Raw genomic sequence first — 19,890 nt, forward strand, 5'->3', positions numbered from 1 at the left:
GGTCGACGATGGGCAGACAGAGTCAGAAGGGGCAAGACTAAGGGAGAAATCCAGGAAACCAGGCGAAGATCAGAAACCGGGAAAACAGCTAGGCTAGGGCTAGGGCTAAGGCTAAAGCTAAGACTAGGGCTAAGGCTAAGGCCTAAGGCAAAGTGAGTGTTAAATAGTGAGGGAGTGATATGAAACAGCTGGGTGCAATCAGTGTAAACAGGTGTGTGCAATTCGTGCTGAGTGCAATCAGTAATGCATGATGGGAAATGTAGTCCGGGGTGATAATGACTAAGGCTAAGACAAATGACTAGGGCTAAGGCAATGACAAGGGCTCCGTAAGGTAGCTATCTCTAGGAGAGTGATAAACGCTGAAACAATACTCGGCAGAGGGAAGGGATCAGAGTGAGTGTTAAATAGTGAGGGAGTGATATGAAACAGCTGGGTGCAATCAGTGTAAACAGGTGTGTGCAATTCGTGCTGAGTGCAATCAGTGCAATGCATGATGGGAAATGTAGTCCGGGGTGATGTGCAACAGTGTGTAGTGCGAGAGTCAATGAATTGGAAAGTTCATGAACCGGATTCGTGACACATACGTCATGCTCCCGGAGCTGCTTCTGTGTACAACTGTTGGCGCAAGCTAGATTAAAGTGATTATTACGTTTTGAATATGGATATTTTTCTAACAAAAACGCATCGATTCGCTACAGGAGGCCTTTGTTCACCCCCCAGAGCCGTGTGAGACACTTTTTTTTATGGATGGGAGCTTTTTATTTTATTTATTTTGGACTGATGTATGCAACACACGCTGCGTGGCATTAAACAGCTTGAAAGATCAAAGACAATTTTTTACATAACTCTGACTGGATTTGTCTGAAAAAAGAAAGTCATATACACCTAGGATGCATTGAAGGTGAGTAATAACCTTTAATGTTAGGATGCAGAAAATCTTACAGCAGTACATCTGTCTCATTAATGGCAGATATTTGAAGGTAACTATATCGTCCCCATGAGCATGTTCAAGTAATAAAAGAAGCAAATTACGACACAAGTGAAATATGTTTCTTCCAGACTTGTATTCAAGTAGGAAATACTAATGAAGTCATCAAATCTAAAATAAATATAACATTTCAGTGTGCAAGTGATAATATGCTTAATTCAGTTCTCCTGCACAGTTTATTATGCTTTTACTTATCAAACAAGTGTAAGAACAAGCACAAAGTGGTGCTTATAGAGCCAGGTAAAGCGTGGATCAGAAGACACATGAGGTTGCTACTATATAGGGAAACTTTGGCCGAAGCTTTAGACCATTTGCGAAGATTTATTATGATAATTTCATCAGTTTCAGTGCTACTAGAGGTTGTGCTCCATGTAAATGTAAATGTTCTTGTCAGCTAGACACCAGCAGCTGATGTGCTGTATATTACACACTATACGCACTTACTTCACAGAAAAGTAACTTTTGAGAATCACAGAAGTGAAAGAAACCAATGAATTCTCTGTCTCCTTGGAGTTGTCAAAGGCCTCCTGGGCTGTTTTCATGTTTTTGATGTGTAAATAAATACATTGTTTATGTAGAACGCATGAGATGTCTTCATGGATTGGGCTTGAATATGAAATGACACTGAGGTATATACTAGGGCTGGGTGATATGTTATAAATAGTTTTACAATTCAGTTAATATTTAATCCAATTACATTATGTAAAACCACTGTCTCTGCATTCCACCAAACTACAATATACCAGCAATTCTGTCTGTGTAATTTTGATATGTCAATACATTTGGCTTTCAGTGTGTTCATTTTGGTTCATTCATCATGGGTCACAATCTGTTCCATTGTGCCAAATATAAAAAGTATCCCTGTATACCATGACCAGCCTTTGGATAAAAACAGGTTGATGTCATTAAGCAACGTGTTTTAAATAAAGAGTAGTGCAGTACAGCATGTGCGATTTTATGCATGATGCAGTAAAAAGATAGGCCAGGCAACAGGTCTATTCTTTCTTTTAACCCTCTGGGGTCCGAGGGTGTTTTGAGGCAATGGAGAAGTTTTGACATGCCCTGACATTTGTCCTTTTTTTCAGTTGCTTATAAACATTTTAATGGCTAAAGTTTAACAACACTGTAATCAGCACATACTGGGCTACAATAATATGCGAGCAGCATGTATGTACGTGATTGTGTTTTTGAGAAAACAACATTATGCGTGCTTTAGTGAAAAACAAACATTTTAAAGTCACTGAAATAAGGGCAAAAAACGCATTCAGAATTTTTTTTCACAAGACAGAAATGCTTACACTAAAGACTCGCACGTCATTCCAAGAGGAAGCTCAAACGCAATGAAATGTTTCCATTAAATTGTAATTTGCACTCCTCCCATCAGTGACCACTCCGGCTGAGTTGGTTTTTCCCTGTCAGTCTGAGTCTGTTCTAACAGGCAGCAGAAATGGCCTGTGGCTCTGTGAATGTTCTTGTGGCCTAGAGACGTCTGGATCTCTCTCTTGCACTCTTGTACTCTGGCCATGTGGCCTGCAGCGGATCTGATAAGCCAGTAGATCGTGTCCCACGCTGGTGGCAGCAGTTGAAAGCCCTGATCCACAGTCAGCCAGAGGGCTGGGAGGCTCACACACAAATCCTGCTCAAGCCACATCAAAACATGTTTCCCAAAATACATGAGAAGAAAGACGCCGCTTCAGGAATGACCAGCGGCCATCGTGACGAAAGTTTCAGCTGTACTTTATGTTTGTGTAAGCGGAAGTGTGTGCGGGTTTGACAACCTGAAGAGCCCGGGACACATGTTCTAACAGGCCACTAAAGAAAAACGTTGAACTTTTGATCCTAGAAAAATTGAGGCATATTAAAAGCCTGAGGTTGCTTTACATGAGGGAAGTTAATTAGTGGTGCTTGCTACTGGCTCACAAATCCCTCTTAAACTCATGAGTAATTGTTTTATATCGGTCCTCAAGGTGCTGAAATAAATGCTAATGTATGTAATAATAAATTAAGTATAATCAGATTTGGAACCGTACAGTAAACTCCATACGATTCCCATGTGTTGAAATGCTTATGAGGACTGTTCAACTGTCATTATGTTTGTAGTTACTTTTTTATCTTCCTCTATCTGCCGTTTCCTGTCCAGTATTATTCATCTGTGTCCTTCTGAACAGATGGGCTCTTTCATCAGTGTCTAACAGCACAATACATGTCGTTTTGTGTTTGCTCTGAACATCGGCAGATTCTTAACTGACTCTTTCAATGACTGATCTCAAAAACAAAAAGACTGGGGGTGTTGTTTTTCTGTAGGTGTAAATGAAACTGAACACTGTAGTTCAGACATTCCTATGCTTTGCCTTTTTATAAATGGGTCATGTCATGAAAAACATTCCTTTGAAATAAGTTTGAATTTTTTTATATGATTTGATGTGCTGTGTAGACATACTTTTAACATTTATGACTTTCTTTCCAGTCAACCCAGACTGAGACAAAACCACCAAAAGGGCTCGTTTAGAAATTATTATAGTATGATATCACTGCATTGAGGTCACACATTTACATATCAAGATCTTTTCGGTATTGAGCTTGATCTGTCCTGATGAATGTCATTGTGAATTTACACCATTATTGCTGAGGCTAGCCAATCATTTACATATAGATGTCTTAATTTGTACAGTAGCAAAGTCAGCCTGTTCTGTCTGGTCAGAGAGAAAACCGAAGTTTGTATTAATTGTATTAAATTACGTTTTTGGTGCAAGAAACCTTAACTAGCATTATACATAGAATTTAGAGAACAAAATAAAATGCATTTATTATTGTCCTTATGCTATAGTGTCATTTCATCTGTTCTTCATTTGTAGATTGAGTTGAGAACTAAAGTCTTGGAGGCCAAACATCAAGAGGATACAGTGAGGATGCAGCAGAAACATGATGCCGAGATTCAGAAGGTGAATGACAGTTTGTGACAACTCTAGGGCTGCAATTAACAACCGTTTTGTTAATCGATTAACCTGTAAAATATTTCTTAAGTTTAAGGGATACTTCACCCAAAAATTAAAATTCTCTCATCATTTACTCACCCTCATGCAATCCCAGATGTATATGACTTGCTCTCTTCAGATGAACACAAACGAAGGGTTTTAGAAAAATAATCCATGTCCATGTAATACAAATGTAAACTCGTGCGAGAAGCACAGTGGATTTGTTATCATTATCATTGTTTCACAACGCATTTACATCAGGCTTCATAACGTGCTGATGTTTACATGAAGTGTGAACTCGTATACCTGCATTTGACAGTTGGCCCAAAGGTTAAAATGTAAGTATTTTTCTTACACACTTATTTTTGTATATGCCGTCAATCTGAGATTCCACATCTTCTCCTTCAAACTATGTACAAACGAAACTTATATATATATATATATACAGTATATATATATATATATATATATATGTATGTATGTATATGTGTGTGTGTGCAAAAAGAAAGACATTTTAAATAACAAAATTATTAAATATATTAAACACAAGGAAATTTGACCCATAAACCAAGTTCAACCCAGTTTGCTTAATGCATAACGTTTCTTCATAAACCATAGATACATTTGCTGCTAATAGAGGAGAAAATTGTTTCAAAGTTTATGATGACAAGTACATTGATGAGACACAGATTGACTGCTCACATCTTGAAGGTTAGGTAGGTTCTGCAAACATCACATATGTAACACTCATTAAAATTATATTGTTTGAGTGGTACTGGTTTTATTATCATTCAGGCCAGAGCAGGACTAACACTCAAACAGGTAATATACTCCTCCTGAAACATAACAGTCAGCATGTGCTGTGTCAGTATCTCCTCTGTGGCTTCCACATTTGCTGTCTGTTTCATTCAGTTCCAGTGACATCACACCTTAAATTCTGCTTTAATAAAGTCTATTAAATGACCGAGGTCTACAGATGTTACAGGGTGTATCCCCACCCCTTTATAAGCAGAAACATGATTCTTGGCAGACTGTTGTCTTTCATGGCATCCTTAAAAGTCCAACGTCCTCTGGACCTTGTCCTCGACACTCTATTATGACTCTGATGTGTGTCTGAAAAGAGCCTATGGGAAAATTGTGTGTGTCCCTAAATGTTCCATGAACTTCCCTTTAACCTCCCTAACGCCCCCTCTTTCCCTCACTCTCAGCTGCAAGCTTTCATCTTTTACAGGCGACCGGCTTGCAGGATGATAAGCTTAGCAACAGAGTGCACTTCTGACGGACAAAAAGCAAGATAAATAATCCATTGATGGGCTCGCTGATTTTTCAGAGAGAGAAAATAATAACTTTTGGGAGGTTTTTTGGTTTGAATGAAGTTGCATCTGTGTTTGAAAGACCAGCGCTGAAAAGGTCCTCTCGCCAGTGATGCCCAACCTCTCTTCACTAAACACTGCTGAATTAGGCCTCATGAGGGACCATCACCCCCAACCTCAGAGAGTACATCTGTAAAGAGGAGCTCTTACTGCTGCTGAAGCCCTTTGAAGACTATCCTTGTTTAGTTTCTCCAATGGGTTTTGAACCTCAATAGCTTCCTGTGGATCTTTCATTAATTCACCGTTCTGTGCAATCAGCATTACATGAAATCTTAATTGGTTCATATGATTTTTTTTTTGTCCGTGATTGTGTCTGCCTTGCTCTTCATGAGCGCTGTTGTTTGGTTCTGAAAGACTCATATGTACTTGTTCAGAGAATGTCAATATTTGTTCAGGTGCATCTTTCTTTGAAGACCCTATAAACACCACACACACGCGGTGCAGTGCTGTCCGTTGGTGGGCTCGCTTGTGTCCAGGGGCGAGCGGGCCGGTGCGTGTGCCCTGTCATGTCCTCCGAGCCGTTGATCTCCGTAGGGTCCTTTGAGATTTACAGACCCCTGGTCACAACGCCGCTGTCCACCCTCACTGAGACAATGGCCGACAGCCTTTGAACTCCCACTCAGACACAGACGGCTTTTAGAAGGTCAGGCCATCAAAGGAGTTGCAGCGGTCTGAACAAACGGTTCTCTGCTGTGCAGCGGCCGCATCAGATAAAACACAATTCTGAACTGCCCGCCCCACCTTGAGCCCAGGCATCTTATCGCCCACAGCTCAAGGCACAAGACTGGACTGCCTTTTGGGAACAAGCCCAGCAGATCTGCTGTTTATTTGGTCTTGCTAAATACAGGTTGCACTTGGCTCACTCCCGCACCACCACCCGCATCTAAATTCCTTGGGTTCATCAAAAGCCTGCGCTGTGTCACACAATGGGCAGATTGTTAAGGACTCGCAGAACCGGTCCATTGGAGTCTGGGAGCCCACCGCAGAGGTCTCTGGGAGATGAAGGACAAGGTCATGAGTGAGTTTCTCAGAGCTGTGGCTCAAGTCCTCTCAGATACCGGCAACACTCATTCATGCTTCTGAGAGTCTGGAATGTTAACACTCAACATGCTCCTGAGACACATCAGAAGGAATACGTAACACTGTTTTCAGTGAAGAGATCGCTCCATTTCTTTTTATCCATATTCTTTTTTTCTTTTTTTTCTTTTTTCATTTATAACGCAAAATCTCTCACAAAACATAATTCCAACAGAAAACTTCAATGAGTGACTTCTGTGTATCTATTTTGCATATTTATTTGGTCTCATTTGCTATCAGAGCATGTGAGCTCAAAACGCTCAGCGCCGCTCGCTCAACCCAGAATGCCGTTTGGTGATTTGCTTGTTCGAGATCGAGAATCTGTAGAGATCGAGAATAGTAGAGCAGTTATGGAGTTCAGATATTGTTTCAACGAAGTTGCAAGCCTTATACATAAATGTAAGGTAAAAAAATCTAAGTTAAGAATAAACAGGGAGAAGAAACTGAGAGGGAGTGCGGGGAGAGTTAGTAAAGATTCATATTGGAATCTGAAGCGGCACATTGCCAGAAAGCACGAGGATGTGCTACGCTAGACCACAGTTCCCCGCAGTTATGGTTTATTTTAACTTGACACTAGAAAGTGTGTTTTTTTCATTGACGTCAGTTCATAAACCAAGCGTTCTTTAAGTGCATTTTATCTTGCGTGTGCTTTTCACAGGCTTTATGATCCAGGTGTATTTTGTAAAGATCTACACACATTTCATCTCGTGTGTGTGTGCATTTGTGTTTTAATGAGCCTGTTTTGAATGTTCTATTGCACAACAACTGCAGCTATTTTCACGGAAATAAAGTTAACGAAAATCAAATACACTTTTTCAGTTTTTGCATTTTAGGTAGGTTTGCTAAGGTTAGATTCATATATTTAATAAATTTTAATAATAAAATTAAGAAGAATGTAAGAATTTTGCTCTGAAACAACAGCTATTTATCAGCATGCTTAATTTTAGACAATAATCCAAGAATTTCGTTACAAACAGTAAACAATTAGGCCTACTAGAGAAATGTTATGTCGGAGCAGGATCTGAGCGGGAATTGGTTCATGGTGAGCGTGAGCGGAATATTAACGGAGCGCTTGCTTGTGCGGTTAGAGCGACTGAGCGGAGCGCACGTCCATAGAGTGGAAAACGTAGCGCCACATGCTCTGTTTGCTATCAAACATGTTTGTGAGAAGTGGTGGAGATTTTGATTCATTCAAGTGACTCTTTTGAACCAAAAGATTCATTCAGATTCTGGCATTAGTTCCTTCAGTGATCAATTCTGTAGATTACATTATTACACCAGTAGATGGTGACAAATTTGTCTGTTTTTGTGTATTATGAGTGAGTCATTGAATCATGATCACTCAGTAGATTGGTTCTGAATCATTCACAACAGAAACAGTCTCATACTTTATAACATTTTTACAAAGAGACTCTTTGAAGAGTGATCAAGCATCAGAAGTGGTTCCCAAACCTGTACACTGTACATTTTGAATGTCTCATTTGTTTGATACACCCTGTTAAGGGTCCAGTATACTCACACATTTTTCGTTCTTCGCTTGGTATAAAAATATGTTTGAAATACATGAGCAGTGGTGTACACATGGTGTGCACTGTTGTGGGATGGTAGGGACCATTTGCCTAATTAAATGTATTATTACTTCCAATAACATTATTATTTAATTGCATATAGTCATAAGTAATTTTTACACATTCATAAATGTGCATTTCTTCTCCTGAATGAACCAGTGCCCCTTTTTCTTTCAGTTATTGTCAGTCATCAGATCCCTCTTCACAAATAAAATACCTTGTTCATTCAGTACATTCACAAACAACATGTTCCAGTTTGTTTAGTTTGATCGTGAACAAATGCCAGTTCATTCAGCACTGCTCTTAGTCGTTCAGACTCACGCATACTTTTTGCAGGTCCAACAATTGATATGCTATTTACATGCTAATGTCTGCTAATGATATGCTGTTTGCTCATGCTATAGTCAGTCTTTTAAAGCAGAGAGAAGCAGTGAAGTGCTTCACAAGGGAGAAACTTTAGTGTGTGAAAAATATGTCAGTGGACAGAAGTGAATGATTTGGTTTGTTCATGACCAAAACACTACTACAACTTGAAATCCACTATAGCAGGGGTTCCCAAACTTTTCCATTCCACGACCCACCTAGACAAGTATAATCTATTTCACGACCCACCAAAATATTTGAGATAAAAAAACAACTGACATTACTTTAAGCCTAATCTCAATTAAAAGTTTAATATGACAGAAATTAAGTATTTAAGAAAAATAACCATTTTATTTTAGAGTACAACTGAAAAATTTCACTACTAATATTTAAGTTTTAATTTCTTTGTTTACAGATGTTAAAATATGAAACGTCCATAAAAACGTGAAACAGCCTCACTCCAGTGAGCTGTAATCCGCTGCGAGTGTTGTTAAACTCATCGCGGGGTTCAGCGCAGAAAATGCATTCATGGTCTTTCAGTGTGTAGGGGAGAGCGGAGCACACCCAACTCTTTTTTTAGCAAAGCATAAGAAGCAAAGTTTCGCATGTTTCAAATCGCGGACTTAATTGCGATTCAAAAATCGCACTAAGGATATTGCAATTCGTAATTAATGTTGGTAGGCTATATCGTGCAGCCCTAGACTGAACTGTATGAGTGTGTGTGTCATTGAAACGCAAATTTAGCTGCAGCCAAGTGACTTTGTGTGACCCAACTTGTTCCACTCTGCGACCCACAGTTTGAAAACCCCTGCACTATAGCATCTATAAAGACAGCAAACGTGCTTTCAATGTGGAACTAGGCAAAGCTAGACAGTCATTCTTCTCAAACCTTATAAACAGCAACTTAAACAACACTTGCACTGACAAACCCCCCAAGTCAGATTGCCAGTGAAATGCTCTCCGACAGCAAATGCAAGTAGTTTGCTTCCTTCTTTTCTGAGAAGATCAATAATATCAGGAAGGCGATTAGCACATTCCCAAGTTATGCAGAGGTCAGACAGATTCAACCGCAATATCAAAAAGAAGATACTATGTCTGCTTATGAAGAAATGTATAGCAAAATTTTTGAAGAAATAGTACAGCACCTTAAATCATCAACCCGCTATCTTGACACACTTCCCACAGTGTGTCATTGAAACGCAAATTTAGCTGCAGCCAAGTGACTTTGTGTGACCCAACTTGTTCCACTCTGCGACCCACAGTTTGAAAACCCCTGCACTATAGCATCTATAAAGACAGCAAACGTGCTTTCAATGTGGAACTAGGCAAAGCTAGACAGTCATTCTTCTCAAACCTTATAAACAGCAACTTAAACAACACTTGCACTGACAAACCCCCCAAGTCAGATTGCCAGTGAAATGCTCTCCGACAGCAAATGCAAGTAGTTTGCTTCCTTCTTTTCTGAGAAGATCAATAATATCAGGAAGGCGATTAGCACATTCCCAAGTTATGCAGAGGTCAGACAGATTCAACCGCAATATCAAAAAGAAGATACTATGTCTGCTTATGAAGAAATGTATAGCAAAATTTTTGAAGAAATAGTACAGCACCTTAAATCATCAACCCGCTATCTTGACACACTTCCCACATATTTTTTCAAAAGGGTGCTTAACTGTTTAGAAGCAGATCTCTTAGAAGTGATGAACGCCTCACAATTTTCAATCTGGTTTCCGACCGCATCACAGCACAGAGACAACGCTCATTAAGATAATAAATGATATGCGCTTAAATTCTGATTCTGGCAAAATATTAGTGCTGGAACTACTAGATCTCAGTGCTGCGTTTGGCACTGTCGATCATAACATACTACTAGAGAGACTGGAAAACTGGGTCGGGCTTTCTGGGATGGTAATCAATTGGTTCAGGTCATACTTAGAAGGGAGAGGTTATTATGTGAGTATAGGAGAGCACAAGTCGAAGTGGACGTCCATGACATGTCTCAATTCTTGCACCGCTCTTGTAAGTGGACGTCCATGACATGTCTCAATTCTTGCACCGCTCTTGTTTAGCCTCTATATGCTCCCACTAAGTCAAATAATGAGAAAGAACCAAATTGTTTTGTTAAAAGGAAAAAAATGAAGTTATTGCATTTGGAAGCAAAGATGAAGTTCTTAAAGTGAATGCATACCTTGACTCTAGGGGTCTAACAACTAAAAATCAAGTCAGGAATATTGGTGTGATTCTGGAGACAGACCTTAGTTTCAGTAGTCATGTCAAAGCTGTAACTAAATCAGCATACTATCATCTCAAAAACATTGCAAGAATTAGATGTTTTGTTTCCAGTCAAGACTTGGAGAAGAGATCAGGTGTGCTAAAACATTAGTCACATTTAAATGCAGACTCAACATCTGTTTAGCTGTGCATCTATTGAATGAGCACTGTGCAATGTCTGAGCTGATTGCACTATATTTTATGTATAATCATTTTCTATTCTTAACTGTTTTAAATTAAGTTTAAACCTCTTAAATCAATTTTTAAATCATTTTCAAAGTTTTTAAATTCCTTGTTTTATTGTTGTGATTATATTTTTTATTATTATTTTCTTTTCTTTTATGTAAAGCACTTTGAATTACCATTGTGTATGAAATGTGCAATATAAATAAACTTGCCTTTCTTGTCAGTGGGGTCATGATTAAGTCTCCTGGAGTGGTCTTCCTTCCCAGAGCATAATGTGAGATTCATATGGGTTTGTCATCCTCTGCTTTAAGCTTACACTACTGTTACAGATAATATACTTAAGCTAAAAGCCTAACACATGGGCCAAAAATGGGGATCTTGCCCACCACCCCCAAACCCCCATCCGCTAAACATCGGCTTCAAAGCAGAAAATTCCTGCATTCAGTGACGCAGGAGAGGGCGAGTTCCTTCATGGTCATGCTTGTGAATAAGAACATTATCGTCTGTAATCTGCAGCCAGCATTAGCTTGTCATATGGAAGCATTACAAACCTCTATTTATACTCTGTTCCCACTGAAATTTATTTATGGCTCTAGATTAGCTGGAAAGTCTGGAACATAAATGTTCTGTCATCCGTCCTCTTAGTGTCATGAATGCTTCTTGTTTGTAGAGTTGTTTGCTAATGCAGGCATCACTATTACTATTGCTCACACTTGGGGTTAGTGATCTGAACAAACCTCTAAAAGCTGTGACACACCAAACCGACATCACAGAACTAGCTATGATGAAAGCCAGCAGTGTTGACGCCTCATGTTGCCTGGTGTCTTTGCCAAAAATTTGCACTTGAACACAACGTAAAGACTGCAGCCAACGACCAACTGGCACATAAGTTTTGAGCCTGCATGAGAGAAATTAACTTTGCATGCAAGCAGGTGGCAGTAGTCTGTATTCGTCAGTCAAAAACAGAAACTAGGACTGTGGATATACAGTACAAACTGTATATGTACAATGTGGTCCAACTAGTGCAGAACACACCAGAAACACTCTTGGTCTGATGTGTCACGGCCTCAACAAACCCTAAGCTTTAAACTTAGGAACTCGTCATGCACTATTTGTGACATGAATAGTACCTGTTCATCTACTAAGTGATTGCATTTGTAATTTTCACCTGGTAGATGATAAAACAGGCAAAAATCCCACAATATTACACTGAGCCATATCTAGAGACCATAAATAACCTAGAGTACACTAGTAACCACATAGCAGCCTAACAACTGTTCCGAACAGCTTAGAAACTCCATGACAACCAAACACAACAACAGCCACATTTTCTTCAAAAAACGTAAAACCTGGTTTGTGTTTGTTTTCTCAGATTTTGGACTGCAATAATGGCGAGATTGACGAACTAAAGAGCATGTACCGTGGGAAGCAGAAGGAGGCGGATGAGACGATTCGGAAGCTGGAGAAGAGAGGTGAGTGTAGAACATATTAAGTAGGTTGTGTTTATACACCGGTAAGGTGTTCCCTAGTGCACCCCAGCTGTAAACCACTTCTGCAGCTCCAAAAATGACTCTTAAAGGGGTCATATGACGTTGCTAAAAATAACATTATTTTGTGTATTTGGTGTAATGAAATGTGTTTATGCAGTTTAAGGTTAAAAAAACATTATTTTCCACATACTATACATTATTGTTTCTCCTCCATGCCCCGCCTTTCTGAAACGCCTCGATTTTTACAAAGCTCATCGTTCTGAAAAGCGAGGTGTGCTATGATTGGCCAGCTATCCAGTGCGAAGTGATTGGGCGAATTCCTCAAGCGTGTGATGGAAATGTTACGCCCCTTACCATACTGTGATGCTGTGTCCCGGCACGACGAGACAAAACAATAAAACCCATTATAAACGAGGCATTTGTTGCATCCAGTGGGGACATAATTACTGATTATAATGACTTATACTGTCTTTTTACGCATTGCGTTGCATCGCACCGCATAAACATAAAATCATGTCTGCATTTGTGATCGGAGAAACGACAAACAACAAGCGCTACTCTACACTGCTCAAAACTCACAAGGCGAAACAGGGGAACTGAATTCACCGGAACACCGACATTGTAGGCTACTCTCCCAGGAAACAGTCCTCGTCCTCCATAAAATGCGTTGCACACATCTGAATATTTGGTTCAAACATCTGAACTGTTCTGGAACAGTGTTGTAAATACAACTTAACCACTGATTTCTAGTTGTGTCCTCTTTTAGAAGGCCAAACAAAGTAGTTTCGCTTTCACAACGAAACACACAGTGACATGGCGGCAGCGGCAACAATACTACAGCAAGAATCAAAGTTACGCCTTCTTTCTTTGCGTGAACATTTGGGCGGTGTTAGGCAAATCTTCCCACACAGTGACGTCGACATGTGGGGGCGTGTTTGAACGAGGCGTTTTTGGAGGGTGTGGACGAGTCTTAACTTTTATAAAGAATATCTCTTTGGGTTTGAGACTTTAATCTTTGCAACTTTAGGGATCTTATCTATTCACGAACAGCTTGTAACACTCCAAAGAGAAAGGAAAACTTGAAATCGCATCATATGACCCTTTTAAGACTTGGCTTCAAGGAGCCAACAAAAGCTGAACCTTGTAAACAGACGTGTAGTAAAGCATGGACCGCAGTCAATGGCAGGTATTTGTTAGAGCCAAATTACTCAAGAGGCTGTTAGTCTTCATTTTTTTGGTCTTTGACCTAGTTATGAATTACCTCCCGAAATCACAGAACACGCTTTTCATTTTCATGTAATATAATTCTAACTGACAACATGCTAATCATTTATTGAGAGAATTATTTAGTCTAATTAATCTTTATTAATGATGACGTGATGTCGATGTGGAATGTCACATCTTCCAGTTTTTATTTTATTTTATTTTATTAACTTCTAAAAATCACTCCCTAACCATGGTAAAATCACTCAAACCCATTACCTTTACTGGCTTTCTGCTGTAATACACTTCACCTTAACTTATGCAACACAAAAATGTTGTTCCATTTCTTGTTTTCATACCCATTGTTGTGTATTATTGTTTTTATTTATGTATTTATTGAGTCAAGAAGAGTGGTGCCGTTCGGGGCAGCCTGGGGTGCAAGCAGACTGAGAGATGCCCTGCGGCCAGGCCTGAATGTTTGTGTCTGCCTCCCTTTCTCCCCTGTAGTTCAAAGCCTGCTGCGAGAGTCCCAGGTCATCCGACAGACCAAAGAGAAACAGATCAGCGAGCTGAAGAAAATGTCTGATCAAAGTGCTGAATCTCTGAAAAAACGAATGGGAGAAGAAGGTAAGGAAGGGTTGAAAAGGCTCAAGTTTCCACAGGCCCGTCCCTCTAGCAGCCAGAGCTTTGAATGCTGGACACTCACTGAGTTTAGAGCTCAACCAATCCCGTCTGAGTATGAGAAAGAATCCCAAAAATCCATCTTCTCTGAGTGCTCAGTAGATGTGTATGTTTATTGCAGAGATAGAAAAGAAAAGCTCAAGGTTTTCCCAGAGAATACGGCCCTGCCATTCTACAGGCTTTTGGTTGAAGGGTATCTTGCTCCAGGCCTTGTAAAACATTCTCTTTGTTCTCTGTTTGTAAACATAATATTCTGTAGGATTCATGTTCAGGGCTCAACATTAAGGATGGCCAGATGGCAGTGTGATCATCTGTTTTTATGTCGTGCAAACTTTTAGTATGCTTTTTTTTATTATTCATAATTAAATATTCTTATTCCAAAAAGTTGAAAGGATTGTAAAGGGGGAGAAAAAAGTTAAAATTGGAAATGAGTGAAGCAGTCTGATCCATCATGTAGTTTATGTGTGTTTGTTCTATCCTTTAATATTACGTAAAACATGTAATATTACAAAATACTGGCCAGTTGTGAGAGCAGAAACAAAAAACAAACTTATTGTTGTGCCCTGAAATTATAAATATTACAATTTCAGAGTCTTGAAAAGTTTATATTTTATTGAGCTATGTAGTATGATTGGTTCCTCCTCTCTGGTAGTTGCAGTTGGAACAAGAAAAGTTTGAGCTGCAGAAGAAGCACACAGACAACATCCAGGAGCTGCTGGAAGCCACCAACCAACGACTCGCCAAGATGGAGGCTGAGTACAGCAGCCAGACACAGGGTCACTGTGAGTACATTCACACATACTTCAGATTGGGATGCAACAACAAAGTTCAAATATTGTTGTTCAGCTACAGTGCAGCCCACGGTTCAATACATATTGGTTTTTTTAACCACGGATTTCGGTTTGGTTCTGTTCTGATGGCTTGGCACATCAGTGTATTTTTTTTGGGTGACTTACAATTTTTAAAACAAATTACCAAAAAAAAAAAAAAAACTCCTGTACACTGTAGAAAAACATGGATTATCATAGGTCTACTTCAAATTTCTTTTTGAGAGAAGTATTATTTTCCCTATTTTTACCCACAATAGGATGAAATGGGCAGTATTGACCTCTATAAACACATGTAATGTCTGTTTCATTCACACTGGAAGCTGGAGGACGCCCGTACGCAGAAACTACACATGTGCAATACAGAAGTAATAGAACTCATGACGTTCCAGGAAATCCCTAATATGGACAAAGGCATTGCAATTGCTGGAACTCAGGGGTGTCAAACTCAATTCCTGCAGGTTTTGTTCCAATCCTGCTCCAACACACATACCATGTAGTTTTCAAATAAGCCTGAAGGACTTGATTGGATCAGGTGTGTTTAATTAGGGTTAAATCTTAACTCTGCAGGGCCCCAGCCTTCCAGGAATTGAGTTTGATACCCCTGATGTAACTGAATGAAAAGAAGAAACGCTTGAACTGATCCAACATGAAGACAATAAACACATGACTGTAACACTATATGGTTTATCTGTGTTCTTCAAGCCGTTTTCATAATAATTAAGTATATTTGTAGTCCATTGCTAATTGACATAGCCTTTATTACAGAATAGAATATATTTTCTGCCTCATTCTGTGATAAGCCACATCAGATCACAAAAGGAAGTTATTTTAAACATCCAACTGATGTTGTGGAGTAAAAACATGTTATAATGTTCTATTTTGTTAGATGACAGGTTTAGAAATGCTTCTTATTGCAAGTCATTACAAGGGAAGATGATTGGCATGTGTTGCTTTTTCAAATGTACGTTATAAGCAGAGCGGGGAGGCGTTTCCTCATCTAAGCATGTAGACTCACGGGCACATACAACAGAGCCAGTTCGGAGAGAAATAAAATGCACAGAAATTATTTAAATGCAAAACCGAAAGGAAAAAAAAAAGCAATTCATAAGCCCATATTGAACCGTGCATTTTGTACCGTACAGTTCAATATTATATTGAGACTTGTGGCATCCCTTCAGCACTGTTCATGCCTCACGTTCTTATGTAGCTTCTAGATACATGTGCTCAATTTCACACGTTGTTGCGCTCTGGAATGTGTCAGAATGGAAGTCGAAATGTTATGCAAATACTAGTGGTATTCTCAGTGATGAAGCAAGGGGGCATCAGCATAGTCTTTCTTCGATGACTTTCTCTTTCAAGTCGGCTACTGTCATGGCGGAATAACAGGCAGGCCTATGTCCAGAATCAAATCACTCAGAATCACTAAAAAAAACATCACTCACTTCAGTTCATCGTGATCTTACAGAGTTCTGGCGTGCTCTTGTGAAAATGTACGTTATAATCACTGAAGCTGACTACACTGCACAACGAGAGTCTTATTTACATTGCATCTACACTTTTGTTTGATATAATGAGAGGATTCACAAGCAAGCAGAACAAAGCACTACACGAAAACTCCAGCATTTTGAGCAGTAAGTGGAACTTAAACACCTCTGATTGGTCATTGTATTCAAGAGATCAACAGACGTGTGATTGGCTACAATGCTCAACACTATTATATACTATTATTACTGCTTCAATTGAGGATGCTCTTGCTTTTGTTTGATGGTGCACCTCTGTATAACCAGCCCTGCGGAGCAACAGTTCGAACAGTTTGACATGTTTACAGCTGCTGACCTGGACAGAAACACATCTGGTTTAATGGTATATACATTTGAAGAAAACTCTGTTGCCCCCTTGAGTACTGAGGTTTGTTACTGCCACAGCACCATAGGAAGACACCCTTGTAACACATTGGACAAGCATTTGTGTGCGTTGTGTAGAGTAGCTTTCTTTGTTTTTGTCTTTTCTCCTGTTCTCTCACCTTGTAAACTTGTGTGTACATTCAGGGTGTGCCTGAAACAAAGCATGCCTTAGAGCCTTTGATTGAAGCCACCCCACTAGAGGGACCGAAGCACTGCGGTGCTCTGAGATGAGCTGGGACGCGCGTCCATCCGTGGAACAGGCCTAATGAGTTTTGCTTGTTACAAATTAGCATTCAGCGGCTGTCATACAGGTAAGGGCACACACTGAGATGGCCGGCTGCGGTCTGTCAGCAGGGCTGAATTTAAGAGACTTCAAATGCATGCCGACCCCACAGAGTAAGACCCTTCTTTAATAATTAAGCACAGCACATTTTCAGGCAGGGCCCCAGATGAAAGGCCCTTCTGTCATTGGAAATTAGGTTCTCCCGTTCTGTTGGTTTAGGCTGACCTCGCCAACCTCTCTTCCCATAACCCCCCCTCCTCTTGTCTTACCTCTTCTCTCCTCATAGGCTGCTGTTGTCGATATGTCAGCTGAGGTGAGATGCTGGGTGTTGTTTCTACTTTGCGTTTGATGTCTCAATACTCCAGCCTTTGAAAGCCTTTGTTTATCTTTCGTTCTTTCATCATTCTTTTGTGCAGCACGCTCTGGTGCTATCCTGATTTCTCAAAAAAGCTCTTCAAAGCTACGTGGAGTCACATCGTTCATATCTTCTGGACGGGTGAGATCGGAGCACCAACGGGTGCTTGTCTGTTTACCTGTGGCTTCTTGCATGGGAGCGTGTCAAAAGTCGGCACAGCCTTTCTTCTGCTTATTATTCCTAACATTCATTGGTGGCTTGATCGGCAAGTTTTGAAGCGTGCAATGGTGGTGCCAATGTCAGTCCTCAATAGAGGAAGCAACACATTGAATATTGATGACAAGATACATATTAATCACAGTCAGGGCTCAATGGAGATTGATGACTTTAAATGCATTGATGTCATAGCACAGACTGTACCTGACAGACGTGATGACCAGCCAGTCTAAGTGATTCTGAGTGCATCCTTTTGTACAACCTCCATTTGTCCAAAACAATCAAACTACACTCCTAAAAACAAAGGTTCTATATTGGTGTCTAACCTTTAACGTTCAAGGAACCATTCCATTGCACAAAAGGTGCTTTACAGTGCATATTGTCATTGTTGTTGTTGTTACTTGAAAGGTTCTTTTGAGAACCAAAAACAACCTTGTGGAACTTATATTTTTAGGAGTGTATGCACTATGGTCATTACACTATGATCACTTGATATACAAAAAGGAAAGCATGGTAGCACTTTATTTTACAGTCCTGTTACTCATGGACATACTATGTTCTTATTTTAGTAATTACAATAACTAGGTAAAAACTAGGTACTTACCCTGAACCTACCCCTAAACCTAACCTAACCTTTACCTAACCCTAGTTACCTTATATTACCAGTACATTCTTATGTAGGTACACTGTAAGTACATGTAAGCACACGTACTGTAAAATAAAGTGCAACCGAAAGCATTTATAACATTGGTATAAGATATTGAAAAAAAGAAGAGTTGAAATTAAACATTAAAATAATGGAGTGTTTCAAGCTTAGAGCTACCCAGTGTAGACACTGTTAGTCCTAGAAAAATTATACTTATCTATACAGATACAAATGCATAACATGTAAAACAAATATATGTGACCCCCGTCGTACATGTTTAACATGTGATCTAGCGTTACCATTGTGATATTAAATCTCAGTACTCATGGGGCAGATAATTTGATGAATTACCCTTTATTTACAAATTTGATTGCCAAAGTAAAGCACATACAATATGCATGTGCCTCCTGATACAACATAAAGCAAATATGATGACATTTTTAGTTTGCAATGGAGACTTATCGTGGAAAATTTGATTCTTCTATTCAGTATTCAGCAACTTGGTGGGGCATTATTTAATTTTGCTTTCACACACGGCGGCCTAGAGTGAGCGGCGGCAGCCTAGAGTGAGCAGAGGCCCGGGGGCTAGAGTGAGGAACGGCCGGAGGGCTAGAGTGTGCAGAGGCCGGTGGGCTTGAGAACGGCGCGGCTGGCGGATTCGACGAAGGAGCGTCCGGAGGGCTTGCGGCAACCACATGTGACGACCCCGGGCTGGACTCCGCTTCGTCCACGGTGAAAGCCGATCTGGTGATACACAGCGGAAATGTTGTTGTATTTCCTCAGCAACCAGCACGGATCAGCTCCAGGCATGATGAAGCAGATATCGTCCTATTTTGGAAGACCAAACAAAGTAGTTTCACTTTCACAACGAATCACACAGTGCCTTCACGACATGGCGGTGGCAACAATACTACAGCGAGAATAAAAGTTATGCCTTCTTTCTTTGCGTGAACATTTGGGTGGCGTTATGCGAATCTTCCCACATTGTAATGTAGATATGTGGGGGCGTGTTAGAACGAGCCGTTTTAGGTAGGCGTGGCTGACTCTTAACTTTTATAAAGAATATCTCTTTGGATTTGAGACTTTAGTCTTTGCAACCTTACAGCTTGTAACATTCCAAAGAGAAAGGAAAAATTTTAATTGCATCATATGACCCCTTTAAATCAATTTAAAATGTTTACTTAAATGTATTTTTTCTTAGCCTCGTGAAATTAGAAGAGAAGTGATCAATTTACTACACACAGCTTACCCCACATCATGTGACACATTTTACCCAGCAGCTACTATTTTAGTAAATACTTAATTAAGTAATAAGCGAGATCTTTAACATTGATAATTATTGGTAACACTTTATTTTACAGTGTCTTTGTTGCAAATGTTACATGTACTTACTATAGTAATAACAGTAAATTAGGCATAATTAATATGTAACTAACCCTTAACCAAACCCTAACCCTATAGTCTTCATGTTGGGAATTGAT

General features: G+C 39.8%; 1 protein-coding gene across 1 annotated transcript in view; it reads left to right on the forward strand.

The window, feature by feature from the left end:
- LOC107555075 (centrosomal protein of 112 kDa-like) overlaps positions 1-19,890 on the forward strand; it is a 161,680-nt gene that overhangs the window by 25,879 nt on the left and 115,911 nt on the right. The window contains 6 exon segments of the mRNA XM_016237772.1: positions 3,844-3,930; positions 12,174-12,273; positions 14,002-14,099; positions 14,101-14,121; positions 14,828-14,957; positions 17,609-17,688. Coding sequence (XP_016093258.1) covers positions 3,844-3,930; positions 12,174-12,273; positions 14,002-14,099; positions 14,101-14,121; positions 14,828-14,957; positions 17,609-17,688 — 516 coding nt within the window.

The sequence above is a fragment of the Sinocyclocheilus grahami genome, unplaced genomic scaffold (assembly GCF_001515645.1).
Source record: "Sinocyclocheilus grahami isolate Dianchi unplaced genomic scaffold, SAMN03320097.WGS_v1.1 scaffold524.1, whole genome shotgun sequence".
Lineage (NCBI taxonomy): Eukaryota > Metazoa > Chordata > Actinopteri > Cypriniformes > Cyprinidae > Sinocyclocheilus > Sinocyclocheilus grahami.